Here is a 17,884-nt window from a genome sequence, read left to right as displayed (position 1 = left end):
GACTGCAACTCTTCAAGGATGCAGGTTTCGAAAAGCTCCAACTCTTCAAGGATGGAGTGAAAACTCTTCTAGGTTTTCAAGGATATGAACTCTACAAGGTTCACGATACTTGCTTCAAAGCAAAGTTTTTCATTTATCAAAATTCGTCCGTCTTCTACAAGGGATTTGATGGCTTATATCATTAAAGGAATAAAAATAGAGCGTTGAAACTAGGAGAAATAAAAATGGAGCATTGAAAATAGGAGAAATAGTAAAGAGCGTGGAAACTATAAGCTAGTAAAAGCGTCATGCGAGCTCCCAAGGTGTCTTTCAAGCTTCCGGAATGGACTCAAGATGTTGATACGGCTTCACGGTTTCGTCGAGCTTGAACGCGGGCCGATCTTCTTGGTCGGGAAAGCTGGTCTTCAATGCGGGCTGCATCATCCTCCCCATCTTTAAAAGAATTCATCCTCGAATTCTCGCCATCATCACCAGAAGAATCTCCCATATAAGGTGTTAAATGTCGAACGTTGAAGATGTCGTGAATCTTCATATGAGAAGGAAGATTTAATCGATATGCATTAGGATTAATGCACTCAAGAACTTCGAGAGGTCCAAGCTTTCGATCACTAAGCTTGTTATAAGTTCCGACGGGATGCAGTTCCGGTGGTAGATAAGCCCAAACAAAATCTCCAAGTTCAAAGATAACTTCACGCCGCCGCTTGTCGATGTCCATTTTATAGGATTTAGTTTTGCTCTCTAGTCTTTGGCGCACATCTTCATGAATTGTCTTCATTTGAGAAACAATATTGTCGACCATATATGATCATAAATGGATTGTATCTAGTGCTACGGTTCTCAGCACAATTATATGCAAATTCTCCAAGTGACAACCGCGTCTCCCAAGAACGGGGATTATTATCGATCAAAGTCCTTAATAGATTTCCCAATGTTCGATTAACGACCTCAGTTTGTCCATCCGTTTGGGGATGAAACACAGTACTATATTGCAGTTTAGTACCGACATTCTTCCACAATTGTCGCCAAAAATGACTAAGAAATTTTGTATCCCGATCCGAAGTAATGGTCTTCGGAATGCCATGCAACTTATAGACTTCTTTGAAAAATAAGTAGCAATACGCGAAGCATCCATAGTTTTTCGACATGGAATCAAATGTGCCATTTTGGAAAATCGATCGACAACAACAAAGATCGAATCCATACCTCTGTTTGTGCGTGGTAGTCCAAGGACAAAGTCCATAGAGATATCCTCCCATGGGGCATGTGGAATCGGCAAGGGCAAATAAAGGCCAGCATTTGTAGCTTGTCCATTTCCAATTTGGCAACGCCGACACCTCATCACATGTCGATGTACATCACGTTTCAAATGAGGCCAAAAGTATTTGGTTGAGACGAGTTGTACAGTTTTGTCACGCCCAAAATGTCCTTCATGGTGAATTTCATCGATCACCCGTGGCCGAAGAGAACAATCCGGCACACATAAACGGTTTCTTTTGAAAAGAAAACCATCACATATAGTAAAATCAGCAAGCTTCTTTTCATGTGCATCGGGAATGATCTTGGAAAAGTAGCTTTTTTTGAACTCTTCCAAAAGAGGTTGAACTTGATGAGGTACGACAGAGGCAACTTCATTCTTCTCACTAGGTGCCAACATAATCTTCTTGCCTCCAAATTCAAAAGAATATGTATTTCGATAACCATCATGCATAGTTCTCCTATCGAATTGCCATGGTCGCCCAAGAATAATGTGACTAGCATCCATTGGTAGAACATCACACCATATCTTGTCATTATAAATAGAACCAATGGATAAATTAACAAGGCATCATTTTGAAATAGTTACCTTAGCGCCTTTCTTCAACCATGACATTTTATAAGGCGTAGGGTGCGTTTTTAATTCCAACTTCAGCTTGTTTGCCACTACTTCAGAAATTATATTCTCACAACAACTAGAGTCAATAATTAATTGACACACCTTTCCCATGATTGTGTAAGCAGAATGAAAAATATTGGTACGCAGCCACCTATCTCCAGTGTCATCTCGAGGAGTAAGAAAAATTTTCATCACCATAAGAAGTTTGCCAGTGTTAGCATGCACTATTTGTTCATCATCCGCAGCTTCTTCATCATTGTTCAACTCCTCTTCAAGTGGATCCTCAGCATTCTCATCAGAATCATTATCCACCAAGAAGGCTTTACCGGCTGGTTGATTCTTATTGATTCGACAATTGCTAGCACGATGACCCAACTCCCCACAAGAATAGCAACGTATTTCAGACGTAGCAGGTTGCTTTGAAACATGGGATTGAGTAGAAGACTTACTAGTAGATTGCTGTCTCCGAGAATGAGAGCGCTCTATTTTGAGTGCCCGTTGGTGTGCATCTCCTAAGTCCCAAATGTTGAGGACTTCCAAGGCGTCTTGAATGTAAAATTGAAGACCGTTCAAGTATTTGTTCACAAGCACATCCTCCGGTCCTAGATATTGTTACGAATCACCAACTCATTGAATTCATTGGTGTATTGGTCCACCGTTCGCGTACCTTGTTTTAGATTTTGGTACCGCTGGTAGAGCTCTCTCTTATATCCTTTGGGAAGAAAATATTTTTGAATCTTGCCCTCCATCTTTCTCCACAAAGTGATTGGTGCTTTGCCAACGCCTTAGCGAGTTTGTTTTTCACGTTTCCACCAAGCAATTGCCTTGCCTCGGAATCGCATAGCAATGATCCCAACTCAACGATTCTTTGGAACATTTTGATGCTCAAACACCTCATTCACAAGTGTTAGCCAATCAACAATTTCATCAGGAGACTCAGTACCTGTAAATTCTGGAACATCTTTCTTGACTTCCTTTTCCCAATTTGGCTCACGAATATGTTGTAAACGATGTCGAACATGCCTCCGATTGTGAATAGATTGAACACTCTCCGCAGAGGAAGAGTCACCATGGGAATCTTCAGTCCTGGAACGGGGTGGAGAATTATTTGCTTCAGCCCTCAAACGCTGAACTTCTTGCGTCAATTTGTCAATTTGTCAATTTGTTGTTGCATATTCTTAGCGAGTGTGTGCAATTCATCGAGGGGAAGGGTTCTGCCGCCACGACGCCTAGCTTGTCTTGGAGGCATTGTCCTCTCCTCCAAAGCTCTTATACCAAATGATGCAAGCCTAGGGTAGGTTTTCTCGAACAATAGGATCGGGAGAGTGACTCGCGCACAAGAAACGGGATGAACAGAAATTTCAGCACTGCGCAAGCTCAGGAGAATAGTCGTATCTTTGTCAATACAAATCGGATCGACCTGATTCCAAAGCCAAATGAACAAAGACTTCTGGATCTACAATTTCTCTGTTTTGGGTTTTCTGAAATAAGCACTGTAGGATAGTCGAAATTGGGTTGAAAGTAACGAACAGAACAGGAAAAGATAGGAACTTTGTTGGTTGCTCTTCTAGGCCTCCAAGGAAGTTGAAAGGGACACCGATTCTTCTAGATTGATGACTGCAACTCTTCAAGGATGCAGGTTTCGAAAAGCTCTAACTCTTCAAGGACGGAGTGAAAACTCTTCTAGGTTTTTAAGGATATGAACTCTACAAGGTTCATGATACTTGTTTCAAAGCAAAGTTTTTCATTTATCAAAAGTCGTCTGTCTTCTACAAGGGATTGGATAGCTTATATCATCAAAGAAATAAAAACAGAGCGTTGAAACTAGGAGAAATAAAGACAGAGCGTTGAAACTAGGAGAAATAAAAATGGAGCATTGAAAATAGGAGAAATAGTAAAGAGCATGGAAACTATAAGCTAGTAAAAGCGTCATGTGAGCTCCCAATGTGTCTTTCAAGCTTCCAGAATGGACTCAAGATGTTGATACGGCTTCACGGTTTCGTCGAGCTTGAATGCGGGCTGATTTTTTTGGTCGGAAAAGCTGGTCTTCAATGCGGGCTGCATCACAAATGCTCAGAAATTATTATTGGGAATATAATAAAAAACAATCATTTTTGAGTAAAAATTATTATCGAAAACAGAATAGTTATCAAAAGTACCCTAAATGTCGCTAAATCATGAAAATAGTTTGAAAGAGTAGATAATTTTGTGCAAGAACTTAGTTACTCTTTTTTTTTTTTTGGTCGAAAGAACTTAGTTACTTGAACATGTCGTAATTTTTGCAAATACAAAATGATTGGAATGATTCCACAACAAGCAAGTACAAAGTGGTAAGTTGCCGCAATAATAATTTTTATTGCTAAAACTATCTAATAAGTCTGCCAATTTGGTAAAGCACTCAAATTTTGTCTAAAAGTTAGTACCATTAACATGTTGGTAAACTTTAAAGAAATATAACCATAGATTACAACAATCGTTAATTTTTCAAAATAATCAAATAAAAGCCTATAAACGAATCAAACAATCTCTGCTAAGTCCAAATCAGTTTGTAATTTAATGGGAGGAAAATTGATAGATTAGGTTGCTGATACTTGAGTAATTTTAATCATTAAAATGGTGGGTAATTTCAGAAGTCTAGATAAATATAAATAATACTTTTTCGGGAGTTACATTTTTATCTCCCAGTCCGACCGTTATCTGGTACAGCACTGTAATATCACCTTCTCTCTCTCTCTCTCGTGTCCGCATCTCCAGGTTACCTTGTCTGCATTGCTGATGGAGGCTCTGATCAAGGCAGCGATCCCCGCGCCGTTTCATCTCCTGGGCCGCTCGGCAGCGATCCAGAGACCCCCGAATCATCTCTCCGTCTGCCGCTCCCGGTGAGTGCCGATCAGCTTATCCCCTTCACCTACTTACTCGCCTGGACACGGTCGGGAATGGTGTCGAAGCTTGTCGGGTAGTTTTTGTCCTATTTTTTTGGAAGCCCATTTGGCCTTTGGGCACATAATCCGCAAAAAATTGTTGCTTTGGGAAGACCCAACTTGAATTCGAAGAGGAGAGCCGGATTCTGCTGAAATTGATGGTGGGAGACGAAAGAAATTAGTAGTTACGACGAAGAGATGTGTGGGATTAATCTCGAACTGGTTGATCTTCCGGTGCGAATGTAGTGCGGTTTGATAGGATGCCTCTTAAACCATTTGTCACAGTAATTCGGTCATCTGATCATTTGGACTGATCGACATTGATTGATAAGTTGGAATTTCTTATACATTGCATGGTGGCTTTACTCCTGTATCTCTTGGTTGGTGAAAAGTCCTGTTACACTGACTATTGAAAGTAATTTGTGACGTTGATAGTGTTAATAGTGAAGGGAAGATCGTGGTGGGTAGATATCGGATGTGTCAAGATAACTTAATTGCTTGTGAGTATGGGAATATGGATTAGGAAGGGCTGGGATTTCATCTCTTGAGGTCAAATTGAAGCCTAGAAGTATTGGTAGTGTGGTGAGTGTGGTGAGGCCCCTGCAATGTAACCCTCTCATAATCTGTTTCTCTCATTTACCAAAACAATACAGTGTTTGTAAACTCCAAATGGGGTTCAACATTTAACAGTCGCTGGAATGCAATTCGTAATTAAGTTTATTATGGGAGATTGAGGAGTCACTCAAGTTGTTGCAATAACCTTATTGGAAATAGATTACCAAGGAGGCCGAAGAAAAATGTTATTTGGTAGTGGGATAAGGGGGAAGACATTTTGTGAGGTCACTTCGGTAGTATTCAGTGAATTAGACAGTCTGCAGCAGCTAAACAGCTCCCTGAACTATTTGGACTGGCACGCCTGTTATCAGTCATTAAGCGCCAACTTGAGGACCTAGCTGTTGGCTGTACAAAGTTAGATGAATAAGCAATTTTCACTGTTTCTTTCTCTCCTAGGAGCAATAGAAACTTTTTCTCCTATTCTTGGAAGCAGAGTTGGGTGTTTATCGGTGGACATTTAAATAAATTTGGTGAAGGGTGTGATGAATCAGTTGGCCATCTGTTTTTGATTTTCCCTTGGACCAAAACTATATGACATCTAGTGACTTCTATAGTTGTGTGGGCATTGACATTGTTTTGGGGAAGAACTTTACTCATTGAATGGAATAGCAACAGAAAAAGTAAAAATAAGACTTTACATCTCAACCATGAGAATGTTTTGGCTGCTGTGATGGAGAGACTAGAAGAGTTTGATGGTACGAAACTTGTTATTTCTTAATAAAGTGTAGTTGAACACATGCATTTCTAGTTACTCCTCAACACATCAATCTGGTTGCTGAGTTTAACCTCATAGATTCTTACTTTGAAATGATTCTTTTATGGGCTCCCTTAATGTCTTATAAGCTGAATTTTCTCATACTTCATCAGAATACTTAGGATATCTTGACACCATGGAACCAATGTTGTGGAGTCTTTACTGATCAAACCCGCATGTACATTATCTAATTCAGTAGCATCTCTGCTGTATCTTGAGCTAGTAGCCATATTAGTTTATTATAAAGAGGACATGTCTACTTTAGGTGGCATTTCTCCTGTTGCTCATGATTTTTCTAGCTTTAGTGTAACTGATCATTGTTTTCTGAAATTTACCAATTATTAAGGTATCTGAGATTTATTATCCCTTTCATTATAGGTGAACCATTTTTTTAATCAAATGGTTGTTTTACTAGTTTATATGTTAGTTATGCTGTTCATCTTATCGTCTAATGTAAATTCCAGGAAAAATGGGGAAGTGAATGGACTATATTCCACTCCCTCACCTAGTGGGTGAGTTGCTTTGCTCTTTGGTTTCATCTTATATGCATTGCATTTCTGTGTGGTCTCTCCATCTTGATGTTTGATTTGGAGTTATTTTCATTGTAGATCAGAAGATCAGGGAGATGAGCAGATGCCTGAGGTCTGCAGTGATATTCCTCAATCCTCATTTTTTTTTTCTTATAAGCTTGTCCGCTGAACTGGTAGGAGTGATTACAGGAGACTATTCAACCATCAAATCTTGAAGCAAAGGGAAAACATGCTGACATCTGGCGGCTTTTTAAAGAAGCTCAACAAAGTCTGTTTATCTCTTTTTCTGTTGATTTCAATTCTGTCTGCCATCTCAAAAAGCCCCCAAAAAAAAAGGGAGAGTTATATTGGATTTCTCAGCACCAGTTATTACTGATGTATAGGTTGTAATTGGGTTTTTTCTGATGCTTCTCATTGTTCCATTCAGATATTTTGTTTTTAAACAAACAGCGGCTCCTGGTCACTGAGGAACTAGAAAAAGCAAATAGAGAGAAACAACTGTTGCTTGACCAGATAGAGCACTTTCAGCTGGGAAATCAAGCTGTTGATGGGCGAGTTAATGGCACTGTAAGTTCTATCCTTCTCTGGCTGGAGAGTTGATCTTATCTGGATATGCCTATTTTAGCTGTTCATGGTCACGCATGGTTCTGTGCCTTTTCTCTCTCCCCTTCAATTTGTATTTGTATATTCATCCCTCTTTCACAGCCTGAAGCTTCCCTTCCTACTAGAGGCAACTGAGTCTTTGGTCAAGTATGTTTTATATCATCTTTTGTAGGCCTTTCTATCTCACATTGGTCTCAATCTATGCAGGATAGGCTATCAATTTTCTGGGAGTTACTGCATCGAATAGACTCAATGGTCCTTACACGAAAAGTCACTATTGAGGAGGCATCCAATTGGAGGAGGCTAATCATGGATAGCAAAGTTAGTATAGCTGATGTCTTTTCTGATGTCCTGGACCAAAGAGATTCGGAGCTTCTTGAGAAACTTCGCCACTTTGCAGATGGAAGCAAAAGGTAAATTTTTCTAGGAGATATCGTGTGCTGTAAAATATTTCATCATCATTAGGACAGGAGATTGCAACATGTGGCACCATATTCTTTTCTTGTTTCAAATTATAGCATCCCTTAGATGTGCTCTCATTTTAATCTGCCATCAAGTAAACTTGTAATTCCCATTGACTTGCATATTTCTTTCAATGATTATCTGTGATCCCTATTAATTTTGCAGTTGATGCCTTTTCTCTACAGGAATGGTTTTCACATTGTTCAGATATGCACTGAAATGGAACCTTTGGTCTATGTTGGATCCTTGGCATCATATGTAACGGGGTTGAGCCGTGCACTACAAAGAAAGGGCCACACTGTAGAGGTTGTTTTGCCCAAGTAATCAAGGACCTTCTCTTTCATACTTTCTTTCTGCAAGTGCTTGCAACAATTTATGATATGCCAATTCTTAGTAAAATCCTCTTTAGAAACTTTTTTGTTGTGGAGCATATACTTAACATAGGACATGTTGCTGGAAGGATGAGAATAAGGGTTCACTTTCAATCGCCAGAGTAGTAAAGCTGATCATTCAGTTGACTTCTGATTTTAAATCTCTAAAACTATAAACTAAATTTAATAATTTAAACATTACAAGTGTATAAACAAGGACCTGCTTACAAGTAAAAGATAAGGCCTTAAGCCTTGAGTTTGAAGAGGATATTGAAACATGGAGGAGAATAATGAATGATAAATTTAGTATATTCTGTAAAAAGCTTTCTCAAATATCAGAGTGGCAAATGATCAAGTACCTGCATCACCTAGCTAAATCCACCATTCATGAAGTATACATTTTTCTATGGTTTTGAGCCTTTTAATTAGGGAAAATCTAACAAGAGAAATTTGTGATCTCCATATTTAATTGGATGCTACCTTTTTCCACTCCAACAATTCAGAAATTGGGTGGACATTATAGTATGCATAGGTATTAGAATCTATGGAAAAAATCACAAAAAACCCCAAACTATACCTGCTTTGATACATTTACTTTGAACGTTTTTTTGTGACCTCAAAAACTTCAAATTATGCCCACCGTGACACATTTACCCTAAACCTTTTCTTGTGACATAAAAAAACCCCAAACTTGTACATATATGACACATTTACCCTCTGTTAAGGTTGTGTTAAATCATTTTTCAGCTAAAATAGCATTGTTTTTATTTCACTTAAGCCATGTGGGTGCCATTTCAACATCGTTTTCTTTATGCGTCCATGAAAACAGATTTTTAGCTGTTCTAAGTGACAGAAATTTAAGAAGGGTAAATGTGTCACATAGGTACTAGTTTGGGATTTTTAGTGTTACCAAAAAAAAAAAAAAAAAAATTAGGGTAAATGCATCACAGTGGGCATAGTTTAGGGTTTTTTTATGGCTTTTGCCCTAGAATCTATCAGTTCCTCTGTATTCATTGGATTCAAGGTTCAAAGTAAATATATCTTTCTGGTGAATTTAAAAAATACTGAAGTGCATATGAATAGATACACTACTGATCTATCAACTCATAATATGTCATATTTACCCATCAAATGATATAAACTATCTCATTTTGCACAATTTAGATTACACTTTGATAGTTTCACCACAATATATTGTAGAGTTTTTTAGTTTACAGTCCTCTAGCAACTAAAATGTGACATATGCTTTTTGTGTTTATTCTTGAGTGTGATACTTGTCATTGTAAAACAAATGTCTTGCGATATTGTCGCATAGAAATCATTGGATGAACTTGAAATCAATGTATCTTGCCTTTAATTATGGGTCTTAGTCAAAACTTCTTAATTTGTAGTATCTTAGTTTATATTATGTTAAAAGCATTTGGTTTCTTCGCCGAACCTTATGATTTGGTTCGATTTTAGGATTCATTATTTTGATATTCCAGCTGATGATTTTTACCTTGATAGACAAGAGTAGGATGCCTGATGGCTTGCACATATTTACAACTGCCAGACAACATACTCAAGCACGTCCTTACAAAAAATAAGATAACTAATGATGCCGTGGAGATAATTGCTAAACTCTCTCTCTCTCTCTCTCTCTCTCTCTCTCTCTCTCTCTCTCACTTACTCATTTGCGGGCGTGCACACATATATACACACACGGACATTTCTACATGTCAGATTGCCCTCACATTTCAGGAAAATCTATTAGAGCTTTTTGCATTAAATAAAGAAAATTGATTTGGTAAGTCTCTCATGATATGAGTCAGGTATGAATGTTGGAACTTCTTGTACTTTTATTTAGGAATCTATTTTGAAAACAGGTATGCAAGGCTGAACCTTGGAGAGGTTCAAGGGTTGAGAGAAATTGAGGCAGAATTCTATTCATACTATAATGGTCAGCTGCATGGAAACAGGATTTGGACTGGGTTAGTCATTTGCAATCTAATCAGCTCATATTTTTATGAAATAGTAGTTTTTACTTCTGATTAGAGAGATTGGATTCCAGATAATGACTTCACAGGTTCCTGTTTTTTATGGAGTTGAATGGAAACTAGTGCCTTTTTGGTTGGAAATAGTTTGATTGCGACTAACCTTTCGCTCTTTTTGTGCAGAATTGTCCGCGGTATTGGAGTTACTCTCATCGAACCTATATTTTTCTCATCCTTTTTTAGCCGTGAGAAGATATATGGCTACTCAGATGACTTTGAACGGTCAGTCAAACATATTTGATATTTGTTGCACTACTTCATAATGTGCTTTCAAAACTTCTGGTCTTTGACAAGACCAAGGATACTGGGTGAGCACATGTCTAAATACTCAGTGGAAATTATAAGGGATAATGCCACGAGTAGTGCCTGAACATTTTCTTGATGATCCCTAAGTCTTTGTTTTTTGGGTAAATTTAATTAATGAGTTTGTCAAAATCCGCTCAATACAGTCTTGCCATTAGTTGCAATGCCACATCACATCACGTTCTCTTTTGCTAATATGGACTACCAACTGAGCATTTTGTGGGCCAAATCATCTTGTGGGGCCCCATGTGGAAGCATCTGAACTGTGCAATTGGATATTTAAGATGCCAACTTGGATACTTAATGGTCAATTAGTGATTTTCGAAAGTTTAGGGACTTCCCATTGCACTGTCCAAATATATAACTATAATGAAAATAAAGAGAAGGAAGAACGGGATAGCCTAGACTGAGCACATCTGTGGTCTTGTCTGCCTTAGACGAGTCATGTGTTTTGTTCAGCTTATAGAATAGGTTTCCATTCTTAATGGTGATTGTGCCTTTTATTGTCTGCTTACTGGTTTTGCTTTGCTTAGAGAGATGCTTAGTTTTTCTTTAGATTCTGCTTCTGAATAAGTCCATAAGAATTTTTCTTCCATCTTTAATAGTGTAATAAAATCCAATCCATAGTTTTAAGCTGATAATTGAAAAATACTACTTTTTTTATAAGGGCCATATTTGTCGAATCACTGTCAATTGTTCGAAAAGCTTAGTTTATTGGTTGAAAGCCTGATTTAAATTTAAATACTACAGCAATTAGCAATACCATTTGTGTTAAACATTACCTTCTTGTTACTTTCAGGTTTGCTTATTTCTCCCGTGCTGCATTAGATTATTTGGTCAAAGCTGGAAAGAAGCCTGATGTTTTGCATATACATGACTGGCAAACTTCTATTGTAGGGCCTCTTTTCTGGGATATGTTTGTGAAACTGGTAATACTGGGAGCTGCATTTATTATTATTCCGCTCTGAGGTGTACTTTATGTGGGTATATGTGATGTTGAATCCCAGGCCAACTCTTACCTCTTTTTGGAGCATATAGTTGAAAGAGGATACAGTTGACGCATCAAGAATAAAAAAGCCCTCTGCTTTTAAGAAGCTTTTCCATAAACCTCCTTGTCTTACTGGGAAAAGAAACCTCCTTGTCTTTAGTTTTGTGCAAAATATTATCTCTAGAATAAAGTATCAATATAAAACAGGATTAGCTTAATTGCTATTCATAAAGAGAAGATAAAACCATTTGTGAGGTAGTCTACTCATTCGTTTTCCTATTCTAAAATTGCGGTTAAATTAAAATGGAATTAGATCAGCATAGTATTTGCTTTCATCTGGAGATAATGGCAAAGTTAACTGGCATGTGGCATTAAGTGCAAGGCTAATGTGTCACATAATCAGCCACTGTAAGCATTTCATTTTGTGACTCCCTCATCTCTGTTCGTTGATGATCTATTTTATAGGAAAGCAATCTCAAAAGGGACTTTAATGCCCTACAAGGAAAATAAGTTATGCATCAAGCACTACAGACTCATTATAGAAGAGAAAATTAGTATTGTAAAATGCTGAGAGAACATCAGTAGGCTATAGCAGCATGTTAATATGCTTATGGAAAGGTTTTACCATTCTCATCATTCTGGTATTTAATGAGATTCAGTCTCTTCATTGTCTACATAGTCTTCTAACAAAATCTTGTTATGGTCATTTGTAGGGACTTGAAGGCACAAAAATATTACTAACTTGCCACGACCTTAATTCACAGGCATGTAGCTATTTCCTATCTCTCTTGACCCTTGTTCCTGGACCTCCTCATTGACTTCATTTGGTAGATATCAGTGTCTTGAGCAACCTGATAAGCTGGGTCTAAGTGGACTAGAACCTGCTCGTCTTCATCGTCCAGATCGTTTCCAAGACAATGCCAGGGCATCCCTTGTAAATTTGTTGAAGGTAAATTTCTTTAGATAGAGATTGAATAAATTGGCATCAGTTTTGTGTGATAATAGTGTAGTTAAATTCCTAGAAGTCTAATTTTAAAAATAAGTTTACCGAATTTATTGTTTGAAATTTTTTTTTGACAACTTGTCAAGTAGTTTATGCATCTGGATCTCATCAATTATAAAAAAAGGAGCAAGAAAAAAGAAAAAGAAAATTCACTTTAGGACAGCTTGCTCTTTTCCTTTTTCTTTTTTTGTATTGGCTATTAGTCTGCAGCTCTGGATCGGGATTATTTGTCAGCTTACCAAATTAGTTTACTTAGCACAACTATTTGTATTTGGCCATTCAATATCAAGCCTGGCTGATATATCTCAGCTAGACATTTCTGAGCTTTGCATCGATCAACATAACTTGGCCGCAACCTAATTATTCGGGTTGATCCAGACTGGTTTGGGCCTAGCCCAGTCTTCAGGATCCATTATGCAATTATCAGAAATTTACATTCTAGTGTCTAAAATCTACAAATTTCATCCTGAGAGAGTTTCTACACATTGATCTAGGTAGAGTTTTGAACCTTAAAGTAAATTCAAGAAAGCTCATTCAGAAATGTGTTCCATCCTTCCATTAATGTTGTTACGTCGATTCACTTTCTCCTTCCTGATTTAAAGATAGAAGGAGCACTTTTTCATTCTTTCAAATTACTGTTTCTTCCAAACCTTCCTGTCTTGAACTTACAAGAGTAGTTCCCCATCGTTATTAAGAGCATCTTCTGCTAATAGAACTTTTTGGTTCTCATCCTCAAAGCAGTTTGATCAGTTTAAACAGATGTTTGTTGCATGGCTATGAGTGCTCTTCTTTCTCGTGGTGCAGAAAGGACTCAGCTATTAATTAGTATGCACTTGGTTTTAGGGTGACCCTACATTCCAAAGCCTTTGCCGTTTGTCAAATGATTTTCAGAGAGTATAAATGCCTAAGTTGGAAGATGATTTTCTGCTTTATTATGTTTAATTTTCAGGCAAAGAAGAGAAGTGACTTTCTTTAAGTAATCCTATAAAGATGCACTGGCGGTACTAGTCAGGCATTACCTCCATTTAGTTTTTTAATGGGCAGTGACAATTGGCCAGAGTATGATACCTCATGAGCTATTCTAGCTATTTATGTTTAACATTATAATCTTTTGCCTTTTCTTATTGGATATAAATCTTTCTAAATTATAAAGAAAAGCCAAAACATCTTTCACCTCTTTGCCACAAATACGCATAAAGTGATGCCTGCAATTAATTAAATAATGACGTATATTACCACATCAAAATAATTTAGAGAAGTCTACATAACTCTTCTCTTATTGAACGAATCTATGCGGATTCTAAATTTGAAGCTAAACCTTTCTCATCCTACAACAAGCCTTTTTTTTTTAATGCATATATATGCGAGCATATTATTTGAAATTTTGCACGCGCTGCCCTTTTGGGCAATGATAGTAAAGCCATCACTAACGCCAGAAAAAGATTATGGGAATCCATCACAGGAAATCACCTTGTTTACTTGAAATTTTTAAGGGATTGGACACAAGAAACATGTGATTCCATTTTCTTATTTTTTCTTGGAATATTGTCCATATCAAGCTTGTGTCCTAGACTTGCAATTGTCGTTGTTTTTCTAAGTTATTTTTTACCATAACTAATCTTTTCCTTTCTTCTTTCTGGGTAAATATCCAGGGTGGAATTGTATACTCAAACAAAGTTGTAATTATTTCATCCATGCACTCGAAAGGAAGGATAATCCGTTATTTTGGTTATGGGTTGGAGCCCACCTTAGCAACTCACAAGTAATGCTTTGTCGTACATCTCTTTTTTGTTATCAGTCAAGTTAATATAGCAACAATGTCTTTATCCTTTCCTACGAGTGGAAGAAACTTACTTTAGCCAATTTTTGTCCTGGTTTTTTTCTCTATAATAGTGCTTCATATTGTCAGGAATCTATCACTAAAGTTGATAGCTTTTCTTGGGTATACTTTTGTCACAGGGACAAGTTGCTAATCGCTCCCAGTGGGTTTGACAACTCCATATGGGATCCTTTAAAGGACAAATTTCTTCCCAAAAACTACAGTGCAGATGACTTGGAGGGTAAAGCAGTTTGTAAAGTTGCGTTGCAACACCATGTGGGTTTGCCTAAGGATGCTTCTGTTGCAGTTGTGAGTATTGTGATGAATAAAAAACTATGGAGGATTTATGATTATATTCATATTTTTGTTTTACGGTCTCTGTTCATCATGATACATTACATTGAGTAGTTCTAGAGCATGCGAATATCTTTATTTCATGAAATTGATATTTTTCAAATGTCTTGGGAGCTGCACAGATTGTGCAGGCTGTCATTATGTTCTATTATATCTCTCTGTAATAATCCTACTTAAACCTTGCAAGTAATAAAGCATCCCATGTCAGATATTAATCTATATGAATTTTCATTACATTCATTGTCATGTGATATATGTTTTTGCTATCCTGGGAACGAGGTGGAGTCTTTCTACTTAGCAAAACGTGGGATATGGGTTGCAACATTTCTGCATTGTCACTTGATATAAATATTGATTTGGTGTGCCTTCTAAGCATGGATTAGTTTCTTTCTCTTTAAATTTTCCATTCAACAACTAAAGCTCATTGTGGTAATAGATGGGTTATCAACTATGTACTTTGAGGCTTCCAGCACCTAATAAATGAACCATTTCCCAATATTGAGGTTGGTTCATCTGAAGTCACTTAAGAGTTACTGGATACAATTTCATATAGCAGCCTCTAAAAATTGCAATTCAGATTTGTATGCCATTGTTTACTAGTGCCGGTCATGTCAAGTGGAACTTAATTAGTGAGCACAGTTTCTGAATACTATGGTTCTAGAGTCTGTTCATCTTTGATTATAAAATTCAGCATGCTTTTCTTTTTCAATTCCTGCAAATTCTTTTTTGTGCATTTCCCTCAGTATAAAAAAAGTTCCTTATTTCAGGTTGGATGGATCTACCGAGAAGTATCGGATATTGACTTGAAGACTCTAAAAACTGTTGCCCAGAGCATTACACATGGGGGTGGCCAGGTTGATATTATTCATCTGTTTTTCACCTGATGAATTTGGTAATTCAGATCCCACAGGATCTCTTTAAGTCGTGGCAGGTTGCTGCCATACGAATAAACTTGAAGAGATAATGAGCTAGTATTATGTAGTAAAGTACCTAAGCAAATTGGCCATGATCTATGCTTAGAGACACTGCAAATCGAAATATCTCATTTATAGGAAAGAAGCTAATTTTCACCATAGAAGTGATCTATCCATTCAGGAGGATTGCAAATCAAGTTAGAATAAATTCTTTGTGAGATATTTATAGTACTTTATCTCATCAACAAATCTGTGCAGCTTCTCTTGGCAAGGATAGACAAAATGACAAATCTGGATAGGACCTCTGAATCTTTTGTGAAAGATCTGAAGGTATTGGCAGGAATTGTTGGTTTCCTCTGTCCTTTCTGTTGACATGCTATTACTGTCTAAACACGTACTCTGTTACTTGATTTTTGCATGAAAAGATAATTTCTTTCCTTTGTCATTTTCTTTTAACAATCTTATCAGATTTCTTTTGCTTAAAGAAAACTTTTGCTTTCGAATGCTTGGTCCTCAGGCTGCCTGGCCACTGTGGTCATAGTGGAGTATCATTGGACTTGCAAATCTTCTCTTATATTGCTACATATATCAGGATTATAGACTTCAGGATGAGGATGTGTCAACTGCACATGATCTTCCAGAGTGGCTAATTCTTCCCCTCCTAATTTTTCTCATGGGCAGGATGAAAACGTTAGATTCATAGACAGATTCGATGAAGCTCTATCCCACTTGATATTTGCTGGTTCTGACATTATCTTGTGTCAGTCTTTTGAGGATCCTACACTACAAGTGCCGGTATGTTAAGTGCGTGATATCATCTGCAGCTTATCAGCTATTAGTCCATTGTGTTTTCAATTGGTTTTTGCTGGCACAGCATACTCTGTGCCAAGATTACCATTGAGGGAATATGGGTTATAGTACTGCATTTATAGTACTGCGTTACTTTTGAATATAGGTCTTAAGAATATTAAGAATATGCAAACAATGCCAGCTATTATTTGAAGTAAACTTCATGACTACATGTTTGAGTTGACTTTAAGTTGTGTTTCCGTAATCTGTTTGGATTGCTTCTTTGATAAAATGTCACTTGGTCTCTCTAACTTCCTATCGATTATTGAGTAAAGGATCTCGAGAATTCATGTGAACTGGAGTAGCAAAGTCCTCGCAGCTGCTGTTTTCCTTCGTCGAGCATTCATCTGTACAAAGGACTTCATTATGAAATTTGCTTCATCCATGGATAATTAAAGTGCAATTAAAGTTTTTGCAGATGAAGGCATTGAAATATGGAGCTGCTCCAGTCGCACTGTCTTTTTCTGATGATAGATCCAGGTAACCTCTTCATGCGTTGTTCCATTATTAACCCATATTATGTAATTTCAGAGAGCATTGAAGTGCCACTATTTTTAACCATTCGCGTCTAAACAGGCATGTTGTTGAACTCAACCATGATATCTCGGAGTATGCACAGTTCATAAAGTCCACATTTGAGAATATATCTCTCAGCCAAGCCCTAGACGAAATGGTGAGTACTTTGCTAATATTTCACAGACGTTTAGATTTATCTGTCCCCATGATTAGAAAATTAAATCTACCAGCTCCTGCGATACGACGTTTTAAGTTGCTAGCTGATCTTATTCTCTGTGGCATCTTTTGGACATTTGTTGCTTGTGATCTTAGAGGAGTAATCCTTCCAAATGGAAGCGAAAGATGGCGGATGCCATGGATAAGGACTTCTCCTGGGATGCAGAAACATGCGACGTACATATCTCTGCTTATGCAGCTTTAGAGAAGTTGTAGAGCAGGTGTATAACTGTATATATAGCCGTTGATCATAGTAGTATATAACCACTTGAAAGACATCTTCTGATCGGGGAATCCTTCGGGGAGTCCCGGCAAATTGGCCCCAATCGCTGGTTACTTAGAGTGTAAATTCTTTGTTTCAAGGTATCTATTTTCTATGTGCCAATAAATTCGTTGTCGTCGTTAATGGTCGGTCCAATGTCATGCACGTTATTGTTGTTGACCTCTTCAGCAGTGAAGTGTAAAAGTTGATTGCCATAAGATCCCATGCCTTACTTGCACTGCAGCCGCGGGCTGCTCAGGATGGGATGCAATGCCGGTAGAGGTGGGAGTTCGACAGAGGAGGCTGGGACTCGGCATTGGTTGCGATTGCGATTTCAATTGCGATTTCGATTATGAGCGAGAGGTCGAGTGATTGGAGGATAATTTTGTCTCTCCAACCAAAAAGCTGTGCCCACAGAATTTTTGGTCGTGGAAATAGACGAGGCCTCATTTGATTCATGGTAGGTATGCTATCCCAAAACAGCTAACAAACTCTCTG

At 37.7% G+C, this 17,884-nt stretch overlaps 1 protein-coding gene across 4 annotated transcripts; it reads left to right on the top strand.

Moving 5' to 3' along the window:
- The first annotated feature begins 4,574 nt into the window (after positions 1-4,574).
- On the top strand, positions 4,575-17,601 carry LOC104414086 (probable starch synthase 4, chloroplastic/amyloplastic). 4 transcript variants are annotated; one of them, XM_010025101.3, is made up of 20 exons: positions 4,575-4,752; positions 6,628-6,675; positions 6,772-6,805; positions 6,883-6,961; positions 7,121-7,260; positions 7,504-7,709; positions 7,944-8,078; positions 9,995-10,099; positions 10,286-10,384; positions 11,265-11,394; positions 12,167-12,217; positions 12,292-12,402; positions 14,109-14,218; positions 14,416-14,584; positions 15,397-15,483; positions 15,802-15,873; positions 16,225-16,338; positions 16,802-16,872; positions 16,969-17,065; positions 17,221-17,601. In XM_010025101.3, exons 1-20 carry the CDS (start codon positions 4,649-4,651, stop codon positions 17,338-17,340), a joined length of 2,082 nt encoding a protein of 693 aa, XP_010023403.2. In that variant the 5' UTR covers positions 4,575-4,648; the 3' UTR covers positions 17,341-17,601. The 4 variants fall into 4 exon arrangements, with proteins under 4 accessions (XP_010023403.2, XP_039157061.1, XP_010023404.2 ...); XM_010025102.3 differs by having other exon boundaries at positions 4,576-4,752; positions 16,811-16,872; XM_018862011.2 differs by having other exon boundaries at positions 4,615-4,829.
- The last annotated feature ends 283 nt before the right edge of the window (positions 17,602-17,884 follow it).

Source organism: Eucalyptus grandis, chromosome 8, assembly GCF_016545825.1.
Source record: "Eucalyptus grandis isolate ANBG69807.140 chromosome 8, ASM1654582v1, whole genome shotgun sequence".
Classification (NCBI taxonomy): Eukaryota; Viridiplantae; Streptophyta; class Magnoliopsida; order Myrtales; family Myrtaceae; genus Eucalyptus; species Eucalyptus grandis.
The sequence above is the reverse complement of the archived record's forward strand: the minus strand, read 5'-3'. Positions and strand labels throughout refer to the sequence as shown.

What these genes read in the sequence shown, in the direction of transcription:
- LOC104414086 (XM_010025101.3), top strand. Translation starts at nt 4,649, where the DNA reads ATGGAGGCTCTGATCAAGGCAGCGATCCCCGCGCCGTTTCATCTCCTG. An exon ending in GAGATGAGCAGATGCCTGAG is followed by an intron (nt 6,806 to 6,882) that starts GTCTGCAGTGAT and finishes GAGTGATTACAG; the next exon opens with GAGACTATTCAACCATCAAA. An exon ending in CCCTTGTAAATTTGTTGAAG is followed by an intron (nt 12,403 to 14,108) that starts GTAAATTTCTTT and finishes GTAAATATCCAG; the next exon opens with GGTGGAATTGTATACTCAAA.